The sequence below is a fragment of the Culex pipiens genome, chromosome 1, assembly GCF_016801865.2.
Source record: "Culex pipiens pallens isolate TS chromosome 1, TS_CPP_V2, whole genome shotgun sequence".
NCBI lineage: Eukaryota > Metazoa > Arthropoda > Insecta > Diptera > Culicidae > Culex > Culex pipiens.
In genome coordinates this window covers 94,775,755-94,802,820 of record NC_068937.1, presented here as the reverse complement: position 1 = coordinate 94,802,820, position 27,066 = coordinate 94,775,755, and the positions used below count along the sequence as shown (strand labels likewise).

The window sequence follows — 27,066 nt, the reverse complement described above, 5'->3', positions numbered from 1 at the left end:
AAATTGCCCCACTGTCCATATTACCCCAAACTCCCCTAGCTTTGGATAAAATTAAAACTTAATCTTAATTACAACGCCATTGTGTTGGTTTTTAAACACTTGATTAAAACAAATCTTTACATAAAACGTTAAGTTTTCCCGTAAAAATTATCATACAAAATTCAATCGCTTGTGCCAATTGGTGACTTGACTAATTGATTCCAATTATGATTTTTTATGTAATAAAAAAATAAGAAAAATGCGATGTTTATTTAATCTACCTAATTTTATTTTATTACACTCAACCCAAACCCAAACCCAACCTCACTGGTTGGTCACTTTTTCGTTTGACACTTTTTTAGTTTGTACCCCGTTGGTTGGTCAAATTCAAACTAAAAAGTGACGAACTGTCACTTTTTACACGGCGCTCACGCACACTATCAAAACAAACGTTTGGTTGTGTGTGTGAACTCCGTGTAAAAGGGGTGTCAAACTAAAAAGTGACCCCGTTCGTTCGACAACAGTTGGTATCAAACCATGGGGTTTGAGTGTAGTTAGTACAGACAACAAAAGTAAAAATATATAAAATTTCTCCCTCCCCTAAGTGTCCAAGTGCTTTGTGAATGGTCCTTTTTATTTTTTAGTAAATCTTATGTAAACTTGAAGTGTTAATTAGTCCCTAATTAAATGTTTTTTGTTTGAAAAACAAAGTGTTCGCAAATTTTTACGCTGCAATGTCTGATGTTGGGCCCATTGCCTACCCTTCGGGCGTATTGGGACGTGTCGACCAATGAATGTCGACCGTTTCAATTTGAACTCATTGCCCAGACAATCGAAGTCGTATCATTTTTTTGGGGATTTTTTTCCCCGAGAGGTCGTACCGCCGAAAAATGGAAATCGGATGCGAACCCATCGAGCGAAATTGTACCCTATAGGACAAAGTTTCACGAAAATCGAAGAGAGGTTGAAGAAACAGCTGTGTAAGTTGGCAGGGGAGAATAAATCAAAACATAAGAAGTTCCTTTAAGACACTTTATTTTCATTGCAAACACGGTTCTCCAAAATATACATATCAATTATTTGCTTAGTTTCTACTGTTTAGGTTTCTCACTGATGTTTTAAGTACAATTAAGCTAAACATAATGCTACAAATTATAACCAAAAAGCGTAAATGAGGAGCAATATTAACTTTGGGATCCAACGTAAGATTCAGTTTTTAAAACCAACATTCTACAGTACAGTTAAAAAAAATAAACTTAAAAAATAGTATGACACTGCCAACGATGGTAGCATTAAGTAGCATATTTTTTCTTAAGTTATGCTCGACCTTTGGTGTTAATGCTGCTGTAACTGCTGCTGACTATTTAGATTGCTAGCTGTCCCAGCCGAAACGGATTGCCGTATTCGTCGTCAAGATCGCGGTGGACACGATCCAGCTGGCCATCGTCGCGGCCAGGCCACCGAAGGGACGCGTTCCCGCTGAGAACTTCATTTTATCTGAAAATAGAAAATTTTAGAAAAAAAACAAAATCGAAGTTAAAAGGAAGTTGAAGCAGTTTGTATTTATTTAATTGTTTTAGAACGCATGTAAAAACCACAAACAGGCCAATCTCGAGCAAACAGCATTGAATGTCAAGATCACGTCACGTCACGTGCTGGCGGTTGTGGTGTCGGAAAATCGATTTGCGGTTTTCCGATCTGGTTTCTGCCACGGTTGATCGCGTCAAGTGCGCTGGAGAGATATAAAGTGGCTGTGAAGCAGTTTACCCAATAGATCACTCTCGGACGGAGAGTTCCAGTGGTAATAAAACACCCTCTCACCCAAGTGTTTGCCTTGGCACTTGAGGGTTGTAAGTTGGTTGTGGTTGCCTTCGAAGGATTTAAACAGTGATTTATGGCTTTTCTATTTATTTTTTTCATTTTTTACCAAATAGGACACTTCAAACTTTTTTTAATTTGTTACTTTTGGACTACAGATCTCAAGAAGCTTTTGTTTTCACAAATTTATTTATTTATCATAAATCAATAAAATATGGTTTAATTTGAAGCCACAATGTATGGCCAAAACAAATAAAATTTATGTTAAACTATAAAAGTGTCACATAGATCAAAACCAAAACCTTGAAGGAAAGTCAATAAAAACTAAGTTGTTCTTTACTACCGTGAAATCGATTGGTCAAACCCCAAAAATCATCAACTCGCTTTGCGCAACAACCACCGACCAACATCGATCAGCATCCAGAGGAACTCAAATTTCTCACCCTCCTCCCAACTTTTCACATGTCAAACGCTCTTGTGATGTTTTCCCGCTGCGGAGCTAACCAACTACTTCGGGGTCGTGTATTTACTTTAGAACGGCTTCCACAGCAGCGCTTAGCAAACCAAACAAAAATAAATCCAGATCTTCGTCGCGTCCCCGTCGGGACCGCCATCTAATAAACATTGAGGTGCTAACTTGTTGAGCCATTCGGATGGGGTTCGCGGTGCTCCGCCGGGGTGGGATCAATCATCATCGGTTGGTGGTCGGATTTTATTTTTCATACATATCATCATATACATACTTAGTAATTATTCAAAAGCCGTCGGATTTTTAACTGCATGAAATGTGGTTGGACATTTCCGTGTATTTGCAGATTCAAATAGTACATGAAATTTCCTTTAAAATTACATGCCCCGCATTTTTTCGAATGTTTAAAAATCAGGGACCAAAGAAACAACGTTTCGCGTAAATCGAAGAGGTCGAGGCAACTTTTTTCCGATTTCGTGTGAGTTGGCAGAGTGTAACAGTTGCACTTGTTAGCATTTATTTAATTATTTATTTATTTTGGTTTTTCCGTTCGTCTTTAAATGTAATTTGATCTCCGTTACCACGGTAATCAATGTAGGTGATGTTAGCCCTCACGATCGTTGGTAACTTTCGTTACTGGTTTAAGACCTGGAGAGAGAATCTCGCGGAGGTCGCTCATATGTTGAATCCCTCGGGAAGACGGAAAGGGACGGTCAGAGCCATTGCCGACCGCTAGAGTGGGACGGGAACTCAGATCTTTAAAGATCCGAAGAAGCCCGAGGCAATCTCCGGGAAACGGCGTGCCAAAAGTACGTCTGGGGCCACCTTCCCCGTTCTGAGGAAGCTAGTACTCGTTCACTTTGTCCCAGACCTTTGTGAAGTGTGGAGTGCGCGGACTTTTATCCCGGGTTCCCCAGTCCAGTCCTGAGGTTTTTAAAGTGGCGTGGTAGTGTTTCCGGTTAGGTCTTAAATTCTAACTTCTCCCCCCTAGATCTCGTCGAAGCTAGAATTGTGTGCGATAGTGTGTGCGACGAAGTGAGCCCTAGTGCGGCCTAGATAAAGATCAGGTAAAAACCCGTTACCCCGTGCGACTATCCCCGTGCATGTGCTAACCTCATTCGCGAAGTTCGAAGGCTTCGCTTCCTTTCGCCCTACCAGCCAAGCAGCACCAGTAGGAGGTCGAGCGCGCGTCCACCGCCGCCCCGCATCGAGTGTGGGACAAGTTTTGACCTGGCACACGTTACATCGCCAGAAGAGACGAGCCGTCAACATCTCGTCTGGAGGCGTTTCTATCCGCCCACGTGCTGGCCCGGTAAGCCAAGTTCCGGCCCGCGCAACATCATCGAAGTCGACCGCGCCCTCGCAGGTCGAACCGGCAGCGTCGGCCACGCCGTCCGCGAGCACGCGGTGAACATCAGTAGCAGCATCAACAAGTAACAGGTGCAGCAGTCCGGTGAGTCCGTTCTTTTTCTGCGGGTGAAGGGTGACGGCAACGAAAGGCGTCACGAACGTTTTTCCGTTCCGGCTGCGGCCGTAAAGCGGACGCCATTTTGATGGAGGGCGTCCATTTTGTTTAAGCGCGTGTTGATCACGCGCCCGGAGTGTGTCGGCCTTTATTGACTCGCCCCACACGTCCACGACATCGCACTCTAGTGCCTTTGTCTGCCGCAGTCCGCTTGACTGCCGGTGACGTCAGCGATCAGCTGTTCCAGCTGACGAGCTGAAGATTTGAGGTCGAAGGTTTGAAGCACAAAAGCACGGGGTAACAGAAGAACGAAGAGTAGACAGTAGGAAGAGCAAACGCACACAGTAGGGAGATGTCTAGCCGCTGGAACAGAACAATGAATGAAATACACAAACCTTAGACTAGTCCAATAAAATGAGCACCTCTTTCTGATTTCCTACCTACTAAATAATGAGTTATTGTTTTGGAGTTAAATAAAGTCCCTGCAGTTAAAATGAGCTCACGTGTTAGTTTTTTTGGTCGATCCGGAACGCTGCTTCCGTCACTTTAGGGTCCGTTGCCAGTCCTTTCCTCCCCAATGCAAAAGTTCTGCGTATTTCCCATGCTTCGTGAAGTTCTCTGGTGGCGGGTGTCGGTACTACCCATGATGATTCATACGCAGCCCTCTGTCACTGCCGCCATGTTTATGAAACCAAAATATTCGATGACGAACATCAAAAAAACAAAGAAGAAAACGAAGTTGTCTACTGTCAGATTATGAATAATAAACAAAGTGCATATACGTTTCTTAAATTATGTTCTTGTTACACTTGCCGCATGTCCAGGACTCTTTTAAGAATGTTCCTTCCACCAAGACATTTTCGTTCCCCGGTCCCAGATTTTCCCGGTCGATTCGGATTTTTCCTTAAAACTGGTTCATCCTTCTTTGCTTTTGTAAAGGTTCTTTACTTACTCAACGACTTACTCCTGACGGGTTCTTGCTCCGAAACAACGAGAACCGGTTCCGGTACCAGTCTTCGGAAGAGGTGAAATTATTTCTGCTTCTCCGGTTGCTCATCCCGCCAGCCTATCTAAGAGCTCCTTCGATTCCGGCTCCATACACACACGATATACGTCCGGAAATATGACCAAGATAAAAAGGACCACTCACCACTTAAACCGAATTTTGTAATATTAATACACAAAAATATTATTTTTGGTTAACTTTTTTCACGTTCGCCATTTCTCTATTTTGATGTAAACAATAAGAAGACACCAATACTTCTTCATCCAAAGCTTTGTTTATGGTGGGCTCTTCACACATACTAATGCAAATACTCTATCCAATACTTTGTTTATGGTGGGCTCTTCACATATACTAATGCGTGGGCTCTTCGAGGTTTTGGTAACTGTCAAACGTTCTAGACACTTACAGTAGTGCCAGAGGGCTGTTCATACGGGCACGGGGGGGGTCCTATACTGGCGGATTGCTAAGGAGCTTTTTCGGGAGGCTGAGCTTTCCGTACCGTTCTTGTGGGTCACTTTGGTACGCTGGCCGATTCGATCTTGCTTCTTCCCTGGGAAGAAGTTCAACCGAGCACCTCTTCGAGAGTCTCAAACCGGGCAAATTTAACATGGCGGGCAGTCTCGTGGCGCAGGGGTAGCGGCTTCGGCTGCCGATCCCGATGATGCTATGAGACGCGGGTTCGATTCCCGCCTTATCCACTGAGCTTCTATCGGATGGTGAAGTAAAACGTCGGTCCCGGTTTCTCCTGTCTCGTCAGAGGCGCTGGAGCAGAAATCCCACGTTAGAGGAAGGCCATGCCCCGGGGGGCGTAGTGCCAATAGTTTCGTTTTTGCCCTCACGGGAGTGGCGCATAAGCTGCACCGTTCGCAACCGATCGAATCGCAACGGCTACAAGAGAATGACCCATTTTACTTTCGAACTACTTATCGAATGTTCAAACAAATACCTCATTGACAAAGACAAAATAATTTGGCGCTGGTTTGCAGCGAAAAAAAAAAAATTAATACGCCGTGAGTTGGTTTTTTTTTTGTATTCTTAACTTATTTCTCTCATGATAGCGTGCACCTCCACAGCATCCAGGTTGTGCGATTCCTTGAGGTACTTCTTGACGTATTCAGGTGAAGCCGGTGGAAGTCCTCTGACGTTGACGAGGCTTCGTTTCTCGGCAGAAAAAACAACCGCTGTCTTCGGCTGTCAGGCGAAAACTCAGTCCGTGAGGTGGTTGATGCCTCCCTCACAATCATAGGGGAGAGTGGGGGGACTTGATCCCCGGGGACACTTGATCCCAAGCCTGTATCTCGTCAGCATGTAGGTAAAACAATTAGCTTTGTTCTAGAAAGTTGTGCGAAATCGACTAAAACTTATTGTAGAAAACAAGGAAAAAAATTAAAAAATGTTTAGATTGAGTTACACACATTTTTCTAAAAAGTGCTGCAAAAAACTTCCAAGAGATCTTTTTTCTTTGTTTTGATAAGTATAGAAAACATTCAAAAATTATTTAAAAAAAATATTTTTTATACCTGAATTGTTTGATAAACATATCAACTCCAAAACCCTTACGCATTCGACGTTAAATTTATCGTCATACTATTTTTACTATCAATTGTTTAAAAAAGTGCGTTTAGGGAGACTTGATCCCTGCATTTTTACAGTCACTGGAATCAGCCTCAAGATTAAATAATTGGGCTGGGTTTTCGTACATAGTTTCCTTTAGTATAGTTGTACATAACTTACTGCAGTTTTAACCATTTTTCAAAACTTTTGCAAACAAAAATTACCAGCTTTTGTAAACTTGCTCAATTTTGGTCTAAAAAAGAAAATTTCAAGTTTTTAAATATATTGCATGCTAAACTTGTTATATTTTGAACACAAACGTACAGGTTTAATGTGAAATTGCTGTAACTTATAGAAAATTTAAAGTTTGGATGAATAAGAAACATTTTGCTTAAAATTTCTTCAAAATGTTGAAATGGGGATCAAATTACCCCCAACATTTTGAAAATGCCGGTTTAAAATATTTTTTTTAAACGCTTGGCATGATTCGAAGAGTTTGTCTGATGTAATACCCTTATCAGCCAAACAAAGTTGAATGTTCAAGCTTTCAATTCATGCAAAAAGTTCATAGTTTTGTGAGAAATTGACAGAGTTATGTGCGATACAAAAAAAGGGGATCAAGTCTCCCCACTCTCCCCTATAGTTTTGTTTCTGGACTTTTACATTTTAAGATATGAATTCCGAAATCCGGATCTTCCGGTGGCCTGTACTCCGGCCACCAGTTTGTGCAGTATGATTTTTCATTGGATTATTGTACCTGGTGCAAAAAAGAAGCTTTTGATGTATAACAATCGATGGTTTGCGCGAAACTATATTGGGGTGATTTTTTGGATCCTTTTATCCCACTGTGCAATGTTTTACATTTGTTTATAGAACCTTATGAATGAGAAATGTTCTCTGAATATAATTCAAATTTGTCAGGGGAGTTCTTTGGCCAAAATAATATGACCCGTATTTTTTTTTTGTTTGGCGATTAGGGTGGTGGTTATCCAAAATAGGGTGGTCCAAAAAATAGCATAGCATAGCATAGCATTGGTGTCTACCCGTAGCTGCTTTTCGTTATTGACCAGGACCTCCAAAAATTGCTCCGTGAACCACAGATGAAAATTAGGAACCAATCATCACCCCTTCGCAATTTTCAAAGGTCCCTATCATGCTGATCAATACCGACGCCGGCCACGACCATTGGTAAGACACGGGGAAGTGGATGGGAATGTTAGTCCGATACTTGAGTGATGGGACCGCTAAATCGGCTGCGTCTCCGACAAAGTATTGCATGAGTTTTGAGGGGTTAGTAAGATGGGTATGAGGTCAGGATTCACTGTGGTAGGCGATGCGACCATAAGCAATTTGTTTATCTGTTAAAATTTTAAAAATCTTAGGCAGCCGGCTGCGGAAAGATACATAATTGATTATTTAAAAACTTTTTAAATCGAACGCGTGCCAACCGAGCAGTAGTGCTATGGGCTGGACTTATCAGTATATTTTTACTGTTTATACGATAACGCGAATAAATTTCAAAAATAGTAAATAAAAGACGCTTTACTCTTCATAAAATGGATAGTTTGATGAGTTAATACTAAAACTGCCAGTTGGAATAAATTATTACGATTAACAAATTTTAACGAAAAGAAAAGAGACGAGTAAACGATTGTGATGAAATTAAAGCAATAACTTAAACGAACTAAACCGGCGATTCTTTTTTCGCTCCAATCTGTGTGCCTCTGCGGTGCGCACACATACACACACACACACACACACACACACACACACACACACACACACACACACACACACACCAACAAAGCCTCTCAAACAATCAGGATTCTTCCTTTCCCCGCAATCATCCCATTCTACCGCAAAAACGCGCCCGAAACGAAACCGACAAAAAAAAAACGACTTTTCAATCGCGCGACTCTTTTCCAACTCAATAGGGTGGTCCAAAAAATAACATAAAAACTGGGTTTTTCGACGCGCTTCGCGCTAAAACGGGAAAGTTACGAAAACGGGTAAAAATCAACATTTTTCACTAAAACTGCGATAACTCGAAAATTTATACGAGGACCTATGCTTTCTTGTGATACCAAATTTTTCGTAATTGAATTACGCAACTAATAACATTTCTTTTGAATTGTGCTATTATATTGCTTCAGTTCCGAAGAGATATGACTTTTTGAAAAATGACGTTTTTGCAAAAATCGACGAAAACGTCACTTTTTGGACCACCCTATTTTGGATAGGAGCACCCTAATCGCCAAACAAAAAAAAATGTACGGGTCATATTATTATAGCCGAAGAACTTCCATGCCAAATTTTAATCAAATGGGAGCACATTTGATGTGGATCAAGATGTGGATACTTCCTGTTTGACGTGGAATCGCTGTATCTATACGTACATCAATTACACAAACTTGTGTTTTTTTCACTTTCGGGTGTCAACCAAAATCTAACTTTGTTGGATGACGTTTTAGGGCTTTAGTGTCTTCAGCAATTTTTTATAGGAGAAAACATCATGAATTTTTGCAAAAAAATGTCGAAAAATTGGTGATAACTCAAAAGTTTAAAATTTTAGACATCAAAATGTGTTGATTCGTTATGAGGAGCTATAACTATTTATAAGTGATTTTGAGTCTATTTTCAAGTTGCTATATTTTCAAAATGGCGCATTTTGGCTTGAAACGAAACGCAGATGCCAATATACCAAGCTCCAGATTGCTCAAACTTTAATGTTTTAAAAACCAAAACTTGTGCAAAGATCTGGCCTACTTGCCAGTGATGTTGAAAATAAACGCTTAAGTAGCCTCAAGTGCCTAAAAATTGTCATTTTTGGAAAACAAATCATTTTACAAGTTCAATTCCATTAAAAATTTAAATGCAAAGCGCCAGCTTCTGTTACGTCCAATCAAGCTCATAATTGGGACTTGGGTTCAGTACATCCACCAAAGAAGCCCCTGAATGCCCGCCAAAAAGTTATAATTGATAAATCCTATTGAATACCTTCATGAATTTTAAAATATTTTTTGCAGCGATTTGAAATTTATTCGGTAAGTCAAATTAATTAATTCATCGCTTTGCATAAAAATATATTAATTTTCTAAATCCGATTCACAACTCGTACACAACACAACTCTCTGGCCGTTTGCATTTACCCAGCTGTTGATGAGCAACAAATTTTCAACGCCTCAGTGGAAGTGATACCGCCTCATCCGCGGTCGACTGACCGACTGACTGATTGATGGTCAAAAACCCATTTTGTTTAGAAGGGAAGGTTCATTTTTCAAATATTCGCACTGCCAGAATATGGGAGTACTCTCCAGTCAATCAATCAGAGGAGGTAGTTACGAGCGATTTCGTAACATGCACTAGATGAAATGTTTATAGGTTTGCTTTAGAATTTGATGATTTTGCCATTTCAAAATTACTGTTTACTCAATAAAAACTAAAATTAATTTGACAGGAGCAAATTTTAAAAGGTATTCTTCACAACTTGTTTTGCTTATCATAACATCAAGCCATTCTGGATATCCTCACTTCTGTCATTAACGCATTGTAACACCTGTTCGAATTCAAAGCAAATAACAGCAACGAATTTTCCCAATTTGTAAAATTTCATTGATCTTTGCAAAACAGTCAAAATCAAAGGAAAAAAACCCGAGCGGCATATTTGTGCATAAAAGTCACGCCACAATTTGGCTGGCGCAAGTAAATATTTAGATGATATTAAATAGAATCGATAGATTTTATTGGCACTTTTATGGCCATAATCTGCAGCTGCCCTGCCCCGAAACTAAAACACCAACAGAAAGGAAGGTGGTGATGTTTACAATTCGCGTTACTTTAATTTCCCGCCAACCGACCGAACTTAGTCACGTTGTTGTTGTTGTTAGATATTTTGTGTCGGGAAACCAACAAACTTCCAACTAGCGACTTGCTAAACTGACTGACAAAATAAGCCACGGTGCAATCCTATAGTGAGTGCAAAACGGTTGGTGGTTTTGCGCTTTAATATTATTTATTGGTTATCATTGCGGGAAAGGGTAAACATTACCCTGGGAATAGACAATTAGATCAGATTTTTCAATGGATGGTTATGTTGATAAACTACTAAAACTGAAAATTTAAATAATAATTATTGCATTTTCATTTCATAATTTCCGACTCAAAAATCAAACAGTATCATATTTCGATACAAGTGCTGAAATGTTGAACTTTTCAAAAAATGATCTTTCAAGCACTGTTATTTTGGTGATGATAAGTATGTAATTTAGTCACAATAGAATGACAGGAAAAGTAAGTCCGGAACTGTTCAGGTGGGGCGACATAAACTTTGAAAAAAAAAAAAAAAAATGCAACGACACTACGTCTCAACAAGTAATCTTTTTTACAGATTTCTAAAATATCTATATATATAAAAAATTTCGACGGTTTTGTTCGAACGCGAATCAATTCAACACGGAACGTCGGATCGAGGTGCTCTTTGTTGCGTTGGGTTCGTAAAAGTCCAAGGAAGGTTCTTACGCCAAAAAGTTACAGCTTTGTCCACTCTGGAACCGATTCCGGAAAATCTGCAGATTGTATGGGAAAAGTTGCGTAAAATCAAATTTTGATCACAGGAGGCTGAATAAGGAAAAACATTAAAAAACGTCAACAAACGAAAAAAGGAAAAGACAAAGTTTTTCGGGTAAGGCTTGTTTCATTATAAAATATGTTGTTTGGATCTTTACTTGTGTTGTTTGTGTCTTGATATCCAGTTTGATAGTATTTATAATCACAGAAAGTAATTTTGAGTTTACTGTTGAAAAACAACAATAAACAATCCCAAACACTTTCTATACCTACTGTTTTGTTATCACTGTTTTCAAGTGGTATTACACCAACTCTTGATTCAAAAGCTCACAATAAAAAACAAAGCGGTCTCAAATACTTCTTGTCCTTAACACTCATAATTCTCCCTTCCCTCAAGAGTCTAGAAATGGTCCAGCTTGGATACGCCTATAATTAACGATTTATTTTTAACATAAAACAATAAAATTATTGTCCAATCAAAAGATATGTTTGACAATTCGTCTAAACCGAACTATTTCGTTCTAAATACATTTAAAAACCAAACTTGTTTGAAGCAAATTGAGTTCTAAATCGAAAAGTACTTTGATGAAATTTTGATAAAGTGCACCGTTTATGAATTAAAGCCATTTTAGGGTTAAATAATTCAACAAAAATTGCATTTTTTAATTCCGCAGGCCGAATTTTAAGCGCTAGTTTTCATTCGAAAGAGGAGATTTAGCACTATAAACGCAAAAAAATCCCAGGGGTATTTTTGTAAAACTCGAGATATCTTCATTTGAAAATGTCAAATTTTCAAGGGAAAAGGGTTTGGGACCACCCTAGCGAAATTCGAAAATTGTCTAAATATATGTTTTTCCATGTAATTTTTCCCACTGAATCTGAATCTACCCTCAGAATTACACAGCAAAAAATCCGATGGTAAAATCGCATGCAAAAGCATGCACATCACCTTTGTGCGCAAAAGTATGTAATATTGTATGCGTAAACGTGTACACAAAAAGCATATACAAAAGAAAAATAAATAAATTTTGCACACCTCAAAAATAACATCAATCTGTTGAGAGTCATATTCAGATCACCAAGTCCGCGCCCCAACCGTCTCGGCTATTTCACCGTCTTGTAAATGTTGTGTCCAACGTCGATGTACCAGTAGGTTTCCCGTACGTCGTACGTAATTCCACAGCGGCGAGATAGCCGAGATGGTTGGGGCGCGGACTTGGTAATCTGAATATGACTCGCATCAGTTTGATGTTATTTTGGGGTGTGCAAAATTAATTTATTTTTCTTTTGTACACGCTTTTGTGTGCACGTTTACATGCTTTTGCTCACAAAGGTGATATGCATGCTTTTGCATGCGATTTTACACAGATTTTTTTTACTGTGTAAGCCAAAGTGTCAAAAATTGTTTTTTGGTCATATTTTGGGTTTCTATGTAAAATTATCATAAAAATATAAATCTAAAATAGTAGTTTATGCAACAAGTTGCAAAAAGACGATTTTTTCAGCACGAGTTGTACATTTATCCAACGAGGTTTACCGAGTTGGATAAATACGACGAGTGCTGAAAAAATCAAGTTTTGCAACAAGTTGCTTACAACTTTTTTTGCAATTCCGAAAAACGCTTCTTCGATGGAATTTTATGTCAAATATTCATGTGTTTAGTAAATTCATCGGTCAAAACCAAAAAATATTGAAAAATGTTACTTTTCGATACAAGTGTTGAAAAGTTCAACTTTTCAGCACCCATTTCAGTGCTGAAAAGTAGAACTTTTCAGCACTGTTATTTTAAAGTATTAATTTTCCATTCTGTTATTTTTGGTAGGGAAAAGTAGGCCGTTTCGTTTCTCCAGAAGGACAGGAAAAGTTGACAGTTTCACAGTGGAATTGCAAAAAAAAGTTTGGACCACTCTTACCGGTCCTAAATTATGAATCCATAAAAGAATTCTCGTCTCCGACCCCACGGCTACAAATGAGAAATATTAAAATTGTGGGTTTTACGAGCGGTTTTCCAATTATGGAAGGCACAATTTATTAAAAGCGGATACAGACATCACTCAAATATTTCAGAAAAACAGTTCTCAAAAATCATGCTTTGAGTTCTGGTTTTCAAGCCACAATACCAAAACCGAACGAGCGCATCAAAACCTTTAAATCAGTAATAGGATTTTATTCCGGGACAATTCCTAACCCATGCACGAATTTCAAAGATTTCTGAGTAAAGCGTTTTTTCAAAAGCAATGTCCTGAATGGTTCGATTTTTTTTATTTATTTGTTTTGGGATTAGTAATTTTAACCTATCAAGTTACTTTGTTTTTTTTTCATAAATAAATAAAATATAAAAAAGGGTTTGTTTATTTTTTTTATGCTTTTAAGATTTAGCTCATCTAAATTAGTCGAGATTAGATGAAAAAAAGTCTCTAAACTTTTTTTTTACTTTTTTTATGCTTTTGGTTGAATTTCTGAAATTCCTAAGAAATTTACAAAATGCCCTGAAAACGGAATATTGAACGCTCATGGTTGATGAATGAGTTTGACCATGTTTTTGTACGGAAGCATCGCCTTAGGTTCATGTAGCTTAGGGGGAGATATGGCCAAATTTAAAATGACTGGCATTCAAATTCAATTGAACTTTTCAAGATATTTTAGAAAATGTTATTAAATTATCAAAAAAGTTTAATTTTTTTTTGCATTTTTATTATCTAACAATTCCATTATAGTATCTAAAACGTAGCGGAACAGTCCATGTTAAAAATCTAGAATAAATTTTCAAAATAACCTATGTGCTATGGGTTTCCTATGCAGACAGAACCCATTGAAAATTTGATTTAGAAATAACAAATGTGTGAACACTGAACTCCCGTAATTACTCTGGATTCCCCTCCATTTATCTAAGCTCATTTATCCTCACTCAATATATCGGAAACGCAACAAGGTCCCTTCACAGCGGCAGGTCGCGCATATCGATTATGAAGCGAGTTAGTCTAGTGACGTTTGTTTACTGGTGTTGCACATCATCATCGTCGACTCGAGCACGCGCGTTTGCCCTAGGTTCTGGTTTATGTTCCGACGCGTTTCTCGTTTTTCCATGATTCGATATTTGGTGGAGGAACTGGGTTAAGTTCGGGTGGTGTATCCAAGTTTGAGATGCTGATGTTTATGAGAAATCCACGAATCTCCACGGTTACGTAAGGTTTGGTAGCATTCTTCTGTTACGATAGTGATTAAAAAGTAGTTGAACACTTACACTCGGCAATCAGCAATCGATCGCAACAGCACTCCCGAATCTCGCGATACTTGCTGCAGGAACTGGTGTGCGGCTGGCATCGTTCCTTGCCCAGATAGCACGTGTGGGGGATCCACGGGAGTTTGTCTGGATGAATGAGAGGAAATTTAGTATTATTTAGTGAAGGTCAAGTCTATTTTTGGTTTCAGTCTGGTAAGTATCAGTGAATGAATTATGGTGTCAACCACAATTCGACAACTCAAATTCATAGAGATTCGATTGTTCAATCAAGCATGACGACAAACTTGTCTTCAATCTAGAGGTCTGGATTCATAAAGCTAGTATCTGGAGAACTCGAACAAGATCTGATACTTTATTTTCAGAAGCTATTTGCCACGCATGATTGGGTGCATTCAATTTCACCCGATGAGTGCAAACTGTGCACCCACAAGTAAAATCAACACAATTAATGCGGTTGAGTGACTCAAGATGATCGACGTTGAGGTAGATATGGTTTGATTCGAGTAATCCCTATGACTGTTGGAAAAATCGTTTCATTTTGAGTTCTTGCTTGAAATAAATTGTTTCCTCTAGGTCATATGCAAATCAAATCCAATAAAACGCACTCTAGTCCAGTAACAGTCCAGCACGAACGGATAACAACCGCTAATAAATTAATAACCATTGCAACATTCAACAGACAATCAAACAGTCATCATTCCGCGATAGAAAACTCATATCGGACAACACTACACCGATGCACTGTCACCAGCAGTGCGTCGAGCGCCGCCATTTGGTTGGGGAGCTTCCCGAAAACGTGCCTGTCATGCGAAATTGACTACACGGTATAATTAGCGATAGTTATTGTCGTTAAGTAGTTGACCAGGAAGCATTTAGTCAGTGATTTGCGAATGATAGTGAATGACTTTCATATGAAGTTATTTCATATCGGATTTTTGGCAACATACTTTATCCAAATTGAAAATAGGTCAGTTGCCAAAAAATATACCTTCAATATTATATTCGTAAATGGAAGAAGCTTAAAACCGTTAAACGCTCAAATATGAATGGATTATGTAGTTAAGAAGTGAGATCAAAAAACTGCACTGCGTCGTGATCGGCTAAACTTATTGCAAGTGCAATTTTGGACCAAGTTGAAAATATAATAAGGTACCACAAATTTCGATTTCATTATAAAGAGCATCTAGTCCCAGTACATTTAGAACTATTGAAAACTGCTCTTGATTTTGTTTTACTTAATTGGTTACTGAATAACAGTTTTGAGCGAGTTGTGGCACTACAACCACGGCAAATAGTATACAAATAGAAATACAATGTTCTTTGAACACTCAGTGCTCAAGCTCAACCCACTTCAACGAATCATCTCTGCGGTAAACTTTACGCAGTAGGCCTGGCTGTATTAACGCTTGTGTTGTTTCAATGCATACTTATGCAATGACTGCGCACTGCAAATGTTAATAAATGACAAGAGATGGCTAATCGCTATCTAACCTACACAGTAATAAATTGAGTAAATTTGGAAGATTTAGTTTTGGAAGGTTAAATATTACCTTTTTTATGATGTAATTTTACCTCAATTTAGACTGAAAAAGTGACATTGCACCAGAAAAGTGGTAAAAAACACATTTTTAGAAGTAAAATTCAGTAACAACTTTTCAAAAGGGCGAAACCCTCAGATGTAAACAAACTGAGTTTTCGTCAGAATCATGTAAAGCGAACAAAACTGATTCTAAAACACCCTCCAACATCTCAAAATTCCGAAAATACGTAGTTTTACAAGCAAAAAACAAAAGGGCTAATCAACAACATCAATTAAAACAAACAAACAACAACAAACAAACAAACAAAAATTGAGTTTTCGCCCATGTGTTTTCACCCAATCACAAGGGGCGAATGTAGTGTTTTCTGCAAGTTCCGACGTATATTTAGAAACACTAAATTTTTGTTATAATTTAGTGAATTTTAACCTAACAATCCTCAAAATGGATCAAAATGCATGTTTCTGATGTCTCTGACCACAATTCCACAACAACCACAGATTTGTATGATCCTAAATACATAACTGTTTAATTTCAATTATTGTAGTATCGGATCTGATCTGGTTTCACAATCTAGACATGAAGGTCTATAATTTACCGGTTCTTGGAACATCCGGGGACAAATTATTGTCGAGCAGTTGCAGGACAAAAAGTTAGTGTAGGGAGGTTTAGGAGGAATGCCGTACAAAATCATCGCCTCCGTAACCATTGAAGCTATGCAAAGATTGAGAAGGCAGGATGGTGTCGCGGGGTGGCCTAGTCGTCAGCTACCATGTCTCCCACTTCCGGCGGGGACACCCCAAGGAACGTCACTTCAATATAGACCGCATCCTCAAACCAACTTGCTACTTAATGTGTATCATAGCCATGATCCTTGCTCAACGATTCTTGGGCTGAATCGGACTCCTTCTGAAGGCTTTCTAGAACCATTGTTTATCACTGAGGTTGCAAATATCACTGTATTATCACCAACTGTAACGTTTCCCAATGATAAAATAGTTGTCTAACCACTTTTTTCCTTTAAAACCCGAAAAATGAAAAAAAAAAACACAAAAGGGCGAATCGGTTGTTTACTTCTGCTTTTTGGCGTAACCTGACGGGCGATACCGTTGTTTTGGTTGGGTGGGTGGCGAATACGGTGGGGCGAAAATGTAGGCACGCTCTTCAAAAAGGCGTAATTTCTTTTTCTCAATTTTTAATAGCAAAAACACCTTCATTAATTTCAAATGGCTCTCTATGATGAAATTATTGCTATTTTCTATTACGTTTTGACAAATTTGATGGTTTTCATGCTTTTTTGTGGAAATAGGAATTGATCGAAATTGCAAAAATTTTAATGTTGATTTTCCCGAAACGGCAGGATTGTAGGTTTCGCCCTTTTGAAATGTTGATACTGAATTACTCAAAAGATGTACCCCTTCCCAGATGTAATAGGTACTACCATGATTTTTTTTTATTGTGTAAGGGTTTCTCCACGATCCCTTCGAATGATTGCCAGGTTTGATTGAATTAGATTGATTAGATTAATCTCTCGTCGAAAATAAACAATCAATTAATTGGTTATTTAATAATATTTTGATTTTTTTTTTTGTGTCAATGAAATACAAATGTGTGACGTGTGAGCATTTTTTATTTTGTTTTGGATTACACTTTGTGTGATTTTTTCTATGGCCAAAGAAGATATTTTGCATCACTAGTTCTTCCAGCTTACGTTGTACTCTGTCTCTCTTTCTCTGAACACGTGCACGCTCAACCTCCCACCAATTTCATGAAACTCCATAATTTCCTCTCTAAAGCATGACATGCTTTATTTGAAAACGCTGTACTTTACGAATTTCCGCAATGTATCGGAAACTTTTGCCAACCCTTAAATGGTTGATTCGCAAATCCATTGTTTAGGTGACGCCTAGACCTTAAACAGTTCTGTCATTCTGTTTGTGAACGCTCCATTGAACAAAGAGAGAGAGAGAAATAAATCGCTCCGCTCGCGCGCTGTCAATTACAGCAAACGACTTAACGGCCGTTATGAAGTGACATCTCCGGTGAATAGTTCAGAGCTCAACGACGAGCTGACGGCCGCCACTGACGAGATTGATGATGACAACTATCACGGCTCTCGACTACAGATTGTCTAGGGAAACAGATTGGCCAATGTTTCTGGACACCAAACGCGCTGGACACCAAACGCCCTTTACGCCCAGCAAAACTGGCAGTGTTGCTAGCGCAAAACATACGTTGCCAGTGCCTGTTTAGTTTGCATTGGCCAGTCTGTTTCCCTAGACAGTCTGTACTCTCGACTGGGAGATAATCGAGGCCTGTTGATATCGCTAAATGGGTGCAATCATAACCTCACTTAATACGTTCGGTGCATGTTCTGTACGACAACATGTGGGAAAGCGGTCTCGAATTACAAATGAGCGACCTCTGCGATCGACAATTTTACAAATGAACTTGACCGGAATGGTTAATTTGCTGGTTCGCTCAACCCCCCGCCAGGTAATTCAATACCTCGAAAACCAAAAACCGACGTCACTTTTTCGCAAATGAAACCGCGGTTTTGTTTATATATTTGGAACACATTCGTTTAGGGAGGGCCAAGAAAGCAAGCAAACAAACAACACGACGGAGCAGGTCGAACTGAAAACCGAGAAGCCAGCACAGGAAACACTTAAAAAATTAGGAAGTTCACTCATATGCTAATTGGGGTGCGCTACCGGGTGCGGTTAAGCCGGAGCTCGAATTCTTCGGCGTTGACAGCATAAGGAAAGTGAGACCGAACGGTTGTAAGGGGCGCATGTGAGAAGCGGGATCGAGTTTCAAAGCGGTTCTTTTGAACAGTGAGGAAGGTCGTGAAATAGAGATTAGTGTCATATAAAGTTCTATAACTTTGGTCAATCATAAGTAATCAGCATTATTAACTCATCAAACAACTGAGTTGATTTTATTTATATTGAAAGTAACCCACTCACACCCTGATACACTTTCACGCCATCAATTGCAGAGCAATTGCACAGGTAAAGTGTTTTCTTTTAGTGCAATTACTGTGTCCATTGCTCCATATAAAAGGCGAAGAAAAAAAGATTCTTTAGTGCTAATTCTAGTGGAACGAAAAGACAAGCATCGCCAATTTTATGCAAGATAGAGTTGGACACACCTTCGCTGGTTTTTTTAAATGTTTATTGGCGCTTTAGTTAAAGGCCAATTTCCTTTTTTTCTGTTATTTTTTTTGTGTTGCAATTATTTGATCAGTGAACAGAAAAGTCTTAACGCGTTTTTTGGGCTTTTAGAAGAAACTATTGAATCAATCAGATCAGTTTAGGTCTTGTTAACTTTGCAAAATATTTCTACAGGACCTCATACAAAAAGTGGAACTTTAACTCCTTAAACCTGAATCGTGTGCTTTTCAAATTTTTTTTTTCAGAAGGCAAATTTTGCATTTGAATGATCCTTTGTACGTTTGTTTTGGCTCATGCACAGCTTGATTTAGGGGATTTTTCTAAAATAAAGATTTAAATCAAATCCTGCCGTTCATAATAAAAATATATTTTTAAAGAAAAATCCAGCAATTCTTATAATTCACGAGCCACAAAAACGTCAGAGGGTCATTCTTATGCAAAATTTGCTGAACTTTCTGCAAAAAATACTTTGAAAAGCAAACGATTGAGTTTTAGGAGTTAAAACTTCGGAAAATTAGTCAAAATGATAAAAATCATTAAAAAAACTTTATAGCTGTCGGCCACCATTGCTAGTACCAACCACTAGTGTCTTCCTTTTTATCTACAAGGACTTCGCCGCCCTGGGCTCCTAAGTGTATGAAAGTATGGCACGGAGCGACGGCGCCGAATACCCATATTTACATAAAGAATTTTAGAGCGCCCGCTGCGGGATTCGAACCGGTGACCTGTTTTACATTTCCGGATAATCGAAACTTTTGAAATCGGTGAATGATGATTAGGATGTCACAAAAAAGCAATGTTGTGGAAACCTTCAGGCTTTCGATACGTTTTTGCCTCAGGAACAATGTTTTCATACTACGAAAACTTGCCAAATATCGTTTAGATCTCGCCATTTGCGATTTACTGAAAAATGGCCTATTTTAATTGAAAACATCATATTTTGTTCTGAAACATTCAGTAATTAGTTCATATTGCTCCATATTTTACACTAAATTATAGCAAGAAGTCCAACAAATAATGTTCTGGTAGTCATATTGATCCAGGAAGTCGTCTTTTTTGAACTGTCAAAAATCGATGGATTTATGTACATATCCAACAAATGTCTTATGAATATGCATTGACAGACTCTAAATTACATATTTGACCAGATTTTGAACTTCAATAAAAAAGTTTCCTAGCCAAGTTGACCAAATTTATAGCTTTTTTACCAAATTCAAAACTGAACGAATTAAGACGACCGAATAAAAATCTTCTCTTTGCTCAATTTGTCAAGAAAACACAGAAACATACTTCCCGGATACTAATCTGAGCATTAAACAATGCTTAATTACCTGGTAGGTTCTCAAAATATTTTTTTTTCAATCTTCTGCCATAATACCCCGTGACATGTAAATACATTTTCGAATCAATCACGTTGTGGAAAACAGAACATGACTAAAACAAACATTTTTGAGTAAATACAAGCAGAGATGGGCCCAATTTTATAAAAGTAAAAAGGGGCTGTTTCCAAAATTTCTGGTTTTAATTCCCTTTCACTCAATGAAAACCGATAAATGACAACTCTCTGGATCAATATGAATACAGAACATTATTGGTGGGTGGCATTTCAGCTCTTTGACATTCACTTACCGCTTCTAGTTAAATGGAAAGAAAGCAAGTCAGTTTCTCTCTAAAGTTTTGCCAAATCAGTTAATTAATGGAATTATGGAAATTGGATAGAAATAAAACCGAATTCGTAACCTTGGCATGCAGGCAGGAATATGAGAATTGGCCTAGGAATTGCCCCTAATTCGAAATAATAATTTATTAGTAATCTGGGAATTTTTAATTAAAAGCAATTAAAAGCATTGTGAAAATAATTTTTCCCACACTTTCAAGTTATTCTGGAAATTTCAGCCAAATTTCCATTTTTATCATTTTTTTCATTCACTACTAAAAAAATTGAGAAACAGAAAACAAAACACGACAAAAGAATTATATTAGATTAATTTATCTCAAGCTGAGCTAAGCCATGCATGCCATTGTTGCCACGTGCCTAACGTACTGGCCACGCTTTTACCACCTGCTCTCAATTCGGTAGTTTAAAAGCAACCCTCACTGAAGTTGTTATTTTTTACTGTGTATTTTTCTCGTGTATTTGTTTTAACTCGTATACAATTTGATAAAATCTCCAGACCTCAGGATAGTTATGTATAGCGACAGTTCCGTGGATTGAATTTGTTACAGTTCCAAAAAAGGACAAAGTCAACCCGAGTTGAATGTAAATATTGTCATGCAAATCGACCGAGATAAGCCTTCCTAGTAATGTGTACATAAAGTACGCAAAAGAGCAAACCCCAGTTCGATATTGACTCAAAAGGTGAATCATTCACGTTTCCTGACTGGCAGCCGCCCTTCTGCCATAACTGTGGACCGTTTCAAATATGCTCCGAAAGACACATTTGGCAGTATTGTCATGCAAAATCGCCTCGAAGTGTCTGGAACTTAAAGATGTCAACTAAAAGCTGCCGAGAAGGTTGAAATCAGTGAGGCGAAATCATCGGCGAAATGCGAATTGAACGCTTCTTGATGTTGAAGACGAGGCAGTCCCGCTCTTGGCCATATGACTGCGACCCTCTCAATAAGGTACAGCAAAGAGGCGATTAAAACTGTCACAGGTCATACAGGTTGCGGTGCGGAGTGGTAGTCATTGAAAGTATGAAGGGACGCACTCTACTCTATGTTTGGTCGTTTGAGGTCCTTTCTGTGCACCTAGATCGTACAGCGTAAGAGTTCAGTGACCCTGAATTGAGCAAACAATCTTTTCGTTAATTTGGTTTTTTGCCTTCCTCACTGAGGAAAGGCTATAATCCTGCTCTAAAATGAACTTGTTATTAATACTCGAATACCCACCTTCATGTCTACATATCGACTCAGATTCAAAAACTAAACAAATGTATGTGTGTATGTGTGTGTGTATGTGATCAATAAACTCACTCAATTATCTTAGCACTGGATGAACCGATTTAAGCCAAAATGGTCTCATTCGACTCGGTTTAGGGTCCCATAGTTAAACTTTTTTTTTTGAAGTTCTGAGAAGTAGTATTCACAGCTTATTTCACATTTTTCACATATATTCGGATCTAACTAACATGCATGTAAACTTTGTCCGGATCCATCATCCGACCCATCGGTGATCAGGTTATCGAAAAACCTTTCCAACGAGTCCAAAACATTGAGATCTGGCAACCCTGTTTGAAGTTATGACCACTTAAGTGACATGTATGTACTTTTTAAGGTCAGATCTCACTTAAAAGTATGTCAACTATGTCCGGACACCTAATCAGTGATGAAAAATCATTCCGATATGTCTAAAAGTTTGAAGATCTGGCATCCCTGGCTGAAGTAATGATCACTTTAGTAATATTTCTGTACTTTTTTATTCCGATCTAAGAAAAGAAGAAAAAGGAACAAAAAATCAATCATATCAGCGTCAAGCACATAGGTGGATTAAGTTAGTTTTTTTTTGTAAAAAGCAATCTCTTCCATTTCATTTAAAATATTAAGGATTTGTCCCACACGAACAAACTTTCACCTTCTTTACTTAAATAAGGCTACACAGAAAAAATATCATGGTAATATTACACCTGGAAAGGGGTACATCTTTTATGTCAGAAAAATGTGTAATTTTACCTCTGAAAATGTGTAATTTTACCACTTTTCTGGTGTAATGCCACTTTTTCAGTCTAAATTGAGGAAAAATTACATCATAAAAGAGGTAATATTCAACCTTCCAAAATTAAAGCTTCCAAATTTACACATTTTTTTAATGTGTATGGTTCTGCCCTACAAATGGTATTTTCAAAAAAGGTCGGACACCCAACATCGTGTAAACCTATCGACTCAGAATCGAAAACTGAACAAAAGTTTGTCTATCTGTGTGTACGGATGCGATCAAAATTGTCACTAAGTTTTCTCGGCACTAGATGAACCGATGTGAGTCAAAATGGTTACATTTGACTTGTTTTAGTGTCCCATACGTTGCTATTGAATTGCTTCGATAACTTGTTTGAGAAATAAGTATACAAATGTTTTCGTATATATTTGGAAGTTAGATAAGTGACCAGAAGTAAACTCAAATACACTCATCCCACGGTGGTTGGTCACTTTTTCGTTTGACACTTTTTTAGTTTGTACCCCGTTGGTTGGTCAAAGCCAAACTAAAAAGTGACGAACTGTCTACTTTTACACGGTGCTCACGCACACTAGGAGTGTCAAACTAAAAAGTGAACCCGTTTGTTCGACAACAGTTGGTGTCAAACCATCGGGGTTTAAGTGTACCATCACATTATAACATCGCTGGATAGATAAACGTAAGACCTTTTCAATATTTGAAGATTTGGCAACCCTGTCCCAATTTATGGCATCTCATTGTATGGAAAATCTGTACACAATAGAAGGGAAGAAGGTGATGCTAGTATAGATATTTTACCAATAAGGTAATTTTTCCAATTCCGTCGTGAAACTACTTTCTTTTACTGTAATTCTCGAATGACGAAACGGCTGTACCAAAAATAACAGAATCGATAAGTTCGATACTAGGTCTGAAAAGTTATACTTTTCAGCACTGGAAAGGATGCTGAAAAGTTGAACATTTCAGCACTTGTATTAAAAAGTAATATTATTCAATATTGTTTTGATTTGAACGGTGAATTGACTGAACACATGGGCATTTGACTAAAAATTCCATTCAAAGGGTGTCTCGGAGTTGCAAAAAGAAGATTTTTTAGCACGAGTCGTACATTTATCCAACGAAGTTCACCGAGTTGGATAAATACGACGAGTGCTGAAAAAATCAAGTTTTGCAACGAGTTCCATACAATATTTTTTGCAATTCCGAAAAACACCCATTGAGTGAAATTATAAGTCATATATTCATCTATTTTGTCAGTTAATCGTTTAAATGAAAAAATAATGAAAAGTGTTACTTGTGCTGAAGAGTTCAACTTTTCAGCATCCATTTCAGTGCTGAAAAGTAGAACTTTTCAGCATTTAGTTTGAAAAGTGTTGCTATTCGATTCGTTCTCTCAAAAGTGACAGGAAAAGTAAGTCGTTTTACGACGGAATTGCAAAAAATACTATTTTTCAAACCTTCTGCAAAACTTATCATGTTAGTAAACAAACGCTTGTCAATGTTGTTCGGCTGCGTTTCCTAGCCCCTCGCCGAGGCCCTGGGATTTAGTATGCTTTGAAATGATCAGAGCAGCATTTTTGGGTCTCCTACGAAAGGCCGAATCACGAAAGGCCGAAATTCAACAGGCCGAATTACTCTAAAAACGGAATTTTCATAAGGTTTGAACGCTCAAAAGGCCGAACCTCATAAGGCATACCGTGCCCGGAAGGCGGAAAGGTATAAGTAGTGCTTTTATTACTTCGAATTTTTTTTGGGGTTTTGCTCTCTGAGGTAAAGTAAAATTCCGCCTTTTGAATTTGGACCTTTCGAGATTCTACCTATTGAGTTTCGGTCTTTGAGGCAATCCCGTATTTTCGAAGTTTTTCTTGTGCTTCCTATTTTTTTTATTGAATTGATTGTAGCCTCATCAGGAATGATAATGGGTCTGGGGGTGAGATTTCTTTATACAATTTTTTGCTTTTTTGTATGACCCAATCTGACCTCCAGACCCAATGTCACCCCTGATGACGGTATTTTTGTATATTGGAATTGATGTAAAAGCTTCTGTTTTTCTACTACATTTAATAACTTTAAAGTATAGAGATTTATTTATCTACATATCAAATTAAAAAAAAAAACCTGAAATTATGTAATTGCACTTTTTTGTAAATTCCTTCATTCTGGTTTTAAAGTACAGGTTAAAAAATCTAAAGCTCAGAATCAGACTCTAACAATAATGAGGCGTAAATGACTACCATTAAATCTTCAAAAAATCATTCGTTGAAATGGCTAAGATTTTCTTTTTAATTTAAGGGTGCACAGTACGAAACCATTCCTGCAAGAATATGATTGTAAAATAGTCAAACTTTGTTGTAGACAGTCATTGTCTCGATAGTTCCCGTAGTTTTTAAGATACTAAAATGTGTGTAACCGAAATCTTGGCGCAAAAAGCTTTGATTGATGTGCACCGTTAACATAAACCTTTTTGTTTTCGTAATTTATGCAGCTAAAACTAACTTCGAAATAAAGAACATTTTAGTAAGCCACATGCTTTTGAGATCACTAAATTGACTCCATATGAAATACTTACTCACGAATTCGTGGTTAATTTCATAAAGATTTAGTCGCTGATAATTTCTGCTTCATTAAACCACAGTGACCATAACCCAAGGGTAAAACAATTCGGACCTAATCTCAAACGATTGAATTCAACGCGTTTCAACTCTATTACCAGCAATCCCATCCAATCCAATTATGATTCATGGGAGTGCCGGACGATGCCGTGACATGAGGTAATTTCAACGCTTTCCTTGAGTTTTCTTTTTGCTTCAGGACGCAAGTCCTTTGCCAACATCATAACCCACCCTCCAAGTTGAGTCATCAGCTGCACCGAGAATCCTTCTCCCGGTTGCACTCAATTGGATAACTAGGTCAGAACCGGTGGCGCCAGCACCATCGGTCGAAACTCACCCCTAGCATGCCGATGCTCGCAGCAGCAGTGATCGTTGATGAACGCCGCCGAGTGGCAAAAGTGAATCTTCTCGGCGCTACACTCGTCACACCAGGCAGGAACTCGCGCGATCTGGTCCAGATCGAGCGCGTCCAGCGCCGCTCGCGATTCGGACTCGCTGACCTCGTGCTCCTTGAAGTACTCCGTCAGGGGGGTTGTCGTTTTCAGGGACTCCCGATGGTTGGCTTTGGCCGCCTCGTCGCAGTCCAGGTGGACCTCGTTGGTGGAGACCCCCGGGCAGGGCACTACGGAGAGCGGTAGGACCGACACCAGCAGGCTGAACAGAAACGGTAGCACTTTGGAGGTCATCGCTGGGATTATGCGCCCCGAGGTATTACGCAGGAAGAATTGCTTGCGTGACTACTTCGCAACGAGTCTCACTCCATCTCGAACGGCACTTTGTACACTCTTCCAATTAACACATCTCTACGATCTAGAACACTTAGACCACTCTCGGTACACCTCGTAAGAGGTGATAATATACCTTCGACTTGAGGTTTCTTCACTGAAAGTGCTTCAAATCTTCGTTCAAACCCACGAAAAAGGCACGTAATGATTCACCCAATATCTTCCTCGATAAGAAGAGGGGTAAGTTATTCCATACCAACTTCAGGAGGGTTATTCCAGAGGGGTAGTTACAACAACAACAGAAAAGAAGCGGAAGCTCACATGCGCGAGCAGTTTCCACGACCGAGGGTTGTACGAGAACACCTTTCTCCAACAAGCGCGCGATACCAACTGAAGTGAGGCGTCGCGATGACGACGACGACGACGCGGTCTGGCGTCGTTGTCGATTCTTCCCGTTCTAGAAGTGTATTGCAGGGCGGGTTGATTCCGCTTGGATAGGGGGGAAAACGATAGGGTTGTTGGCGGTGTTTTGACCATATAAAACCAGGAAAAAAAAATGCAATATAGAATTGGTTTGAACAATGTTTGAATTACTAATCGCTTGAAGAACATTTTTTTCAGTCTAGACCCAAAATAGAGCCATCCACCGCTCAAGCAGTTGTTGTCATCCCATGCCACGCGCCACATCGGTAATGTTCGGCTTTCAGTGGGAAAAAGAGAGTTTGAGCAGGAGAGCTAGTTATCTATGATTGAGAGAATATCGGGAGAGACTTTGCTGATAATAGGGTGGATCAGAGTAATTTGATAACATTGAATTTTGAATTTTTCAACGAAGGATTAGTTAAAATTCGTGTGTTTTTTTAAAAGGTCCAAAAACCCAAATTTTAAGTTTTTGCTTTTTGGGTGTTTTTTAATACCCCTGACTCAAGGCTGTTTCAAAAACACCCAAAACGCAAAAACTGGAAATTTGGTTTATTGGACCTTTTCAAAAAAAAAAAAAAAAGCTCCAGAATCACGTGCAACATTTACTTAAAACATATTTTATTTTTGTTTATTTGTATAACTTCCATGTTCCATCACAAAGGTTTTTTTTTACTACCCAATGTCACCCCTTATGATGGTATTTTGAAAATTATTGCTAGCAACAAAATTATTATAATGTCAATTCTCAAAAATTATTTTCCCTAAAAGAGCACTCAGCTAGCAAAATCTAAACGTAAAAACATGTACCCTCCCTGTAA

At 38.6% G+C, this 27,066-nt stretch overlaps 1 protein-coding gene and 1 long non-coding RNA gene across 2 annotated transcripts; one reads left to right on the top strand and one right to left on the bottom strand.

Annotated features, from left to right (window-relative positions):
- Nucleotides 1–997: 997 nt before the first annotated feature.
- Nucleotides 998–26,232, bottom strand: LOC120424046 (uncharacterized). Its single transcript, XM_039588068.2, has 3 exons — nt 25,438–26,232; nt 14,102–14,227; nt 998–1,476 (listed from the first exon to the last, which is right to left on the bottom strand). Exons 1-3 carry the CDS (start codon nt 25,784–25,786, stop codon nt 1,352–1,354), a joined length of 600 nt encoding a protein of 199 aa, XP_039444002.1. The 5' UTR covers nt 25,787–26,232; the 3' UTR covers nt 998–1,351.
- On the top strand, nt 1,496–8,023 carry LOC120424047 (uncharacterized). Its single transcript, XR_005606307.2, has 3 exons — nt 1,496–3,195; nt 3,258–3,333; nt 3,393–8,023. It is a non-coding gene; the product is annotated as an uncharacterized LOC120424047 (long non-coding RNA).
- Nucleotides 26,233–27,066: the final 834 nt, after the last annotated feature.

Bases quoted from the DNA above. Each gene is read 5' to 3' on its own strand.
- LOC120424046 (XM_039588068.2), bottom strand. From the start codon at position 25,786: ATGACCTCCAAAGTGCTACCGTTTCTGTTCAGCCTGCTGGTGTCGGTC. The intron at 14,228-25,437 runs GTGAGTTTCGAC...TCATTCATCCAG, and splicing joins CGAGCATCGGCATGCTAGGG to ACAAACTCCCGTGGATCCCC. The intron at 1,477-14,101 runs GTAAGTGTTCAA...TTCTATTTTCAG, and splicing joins TCGATTGCTGATTGCCGAGT to ATAAAATGAAGTTCTCAGCG.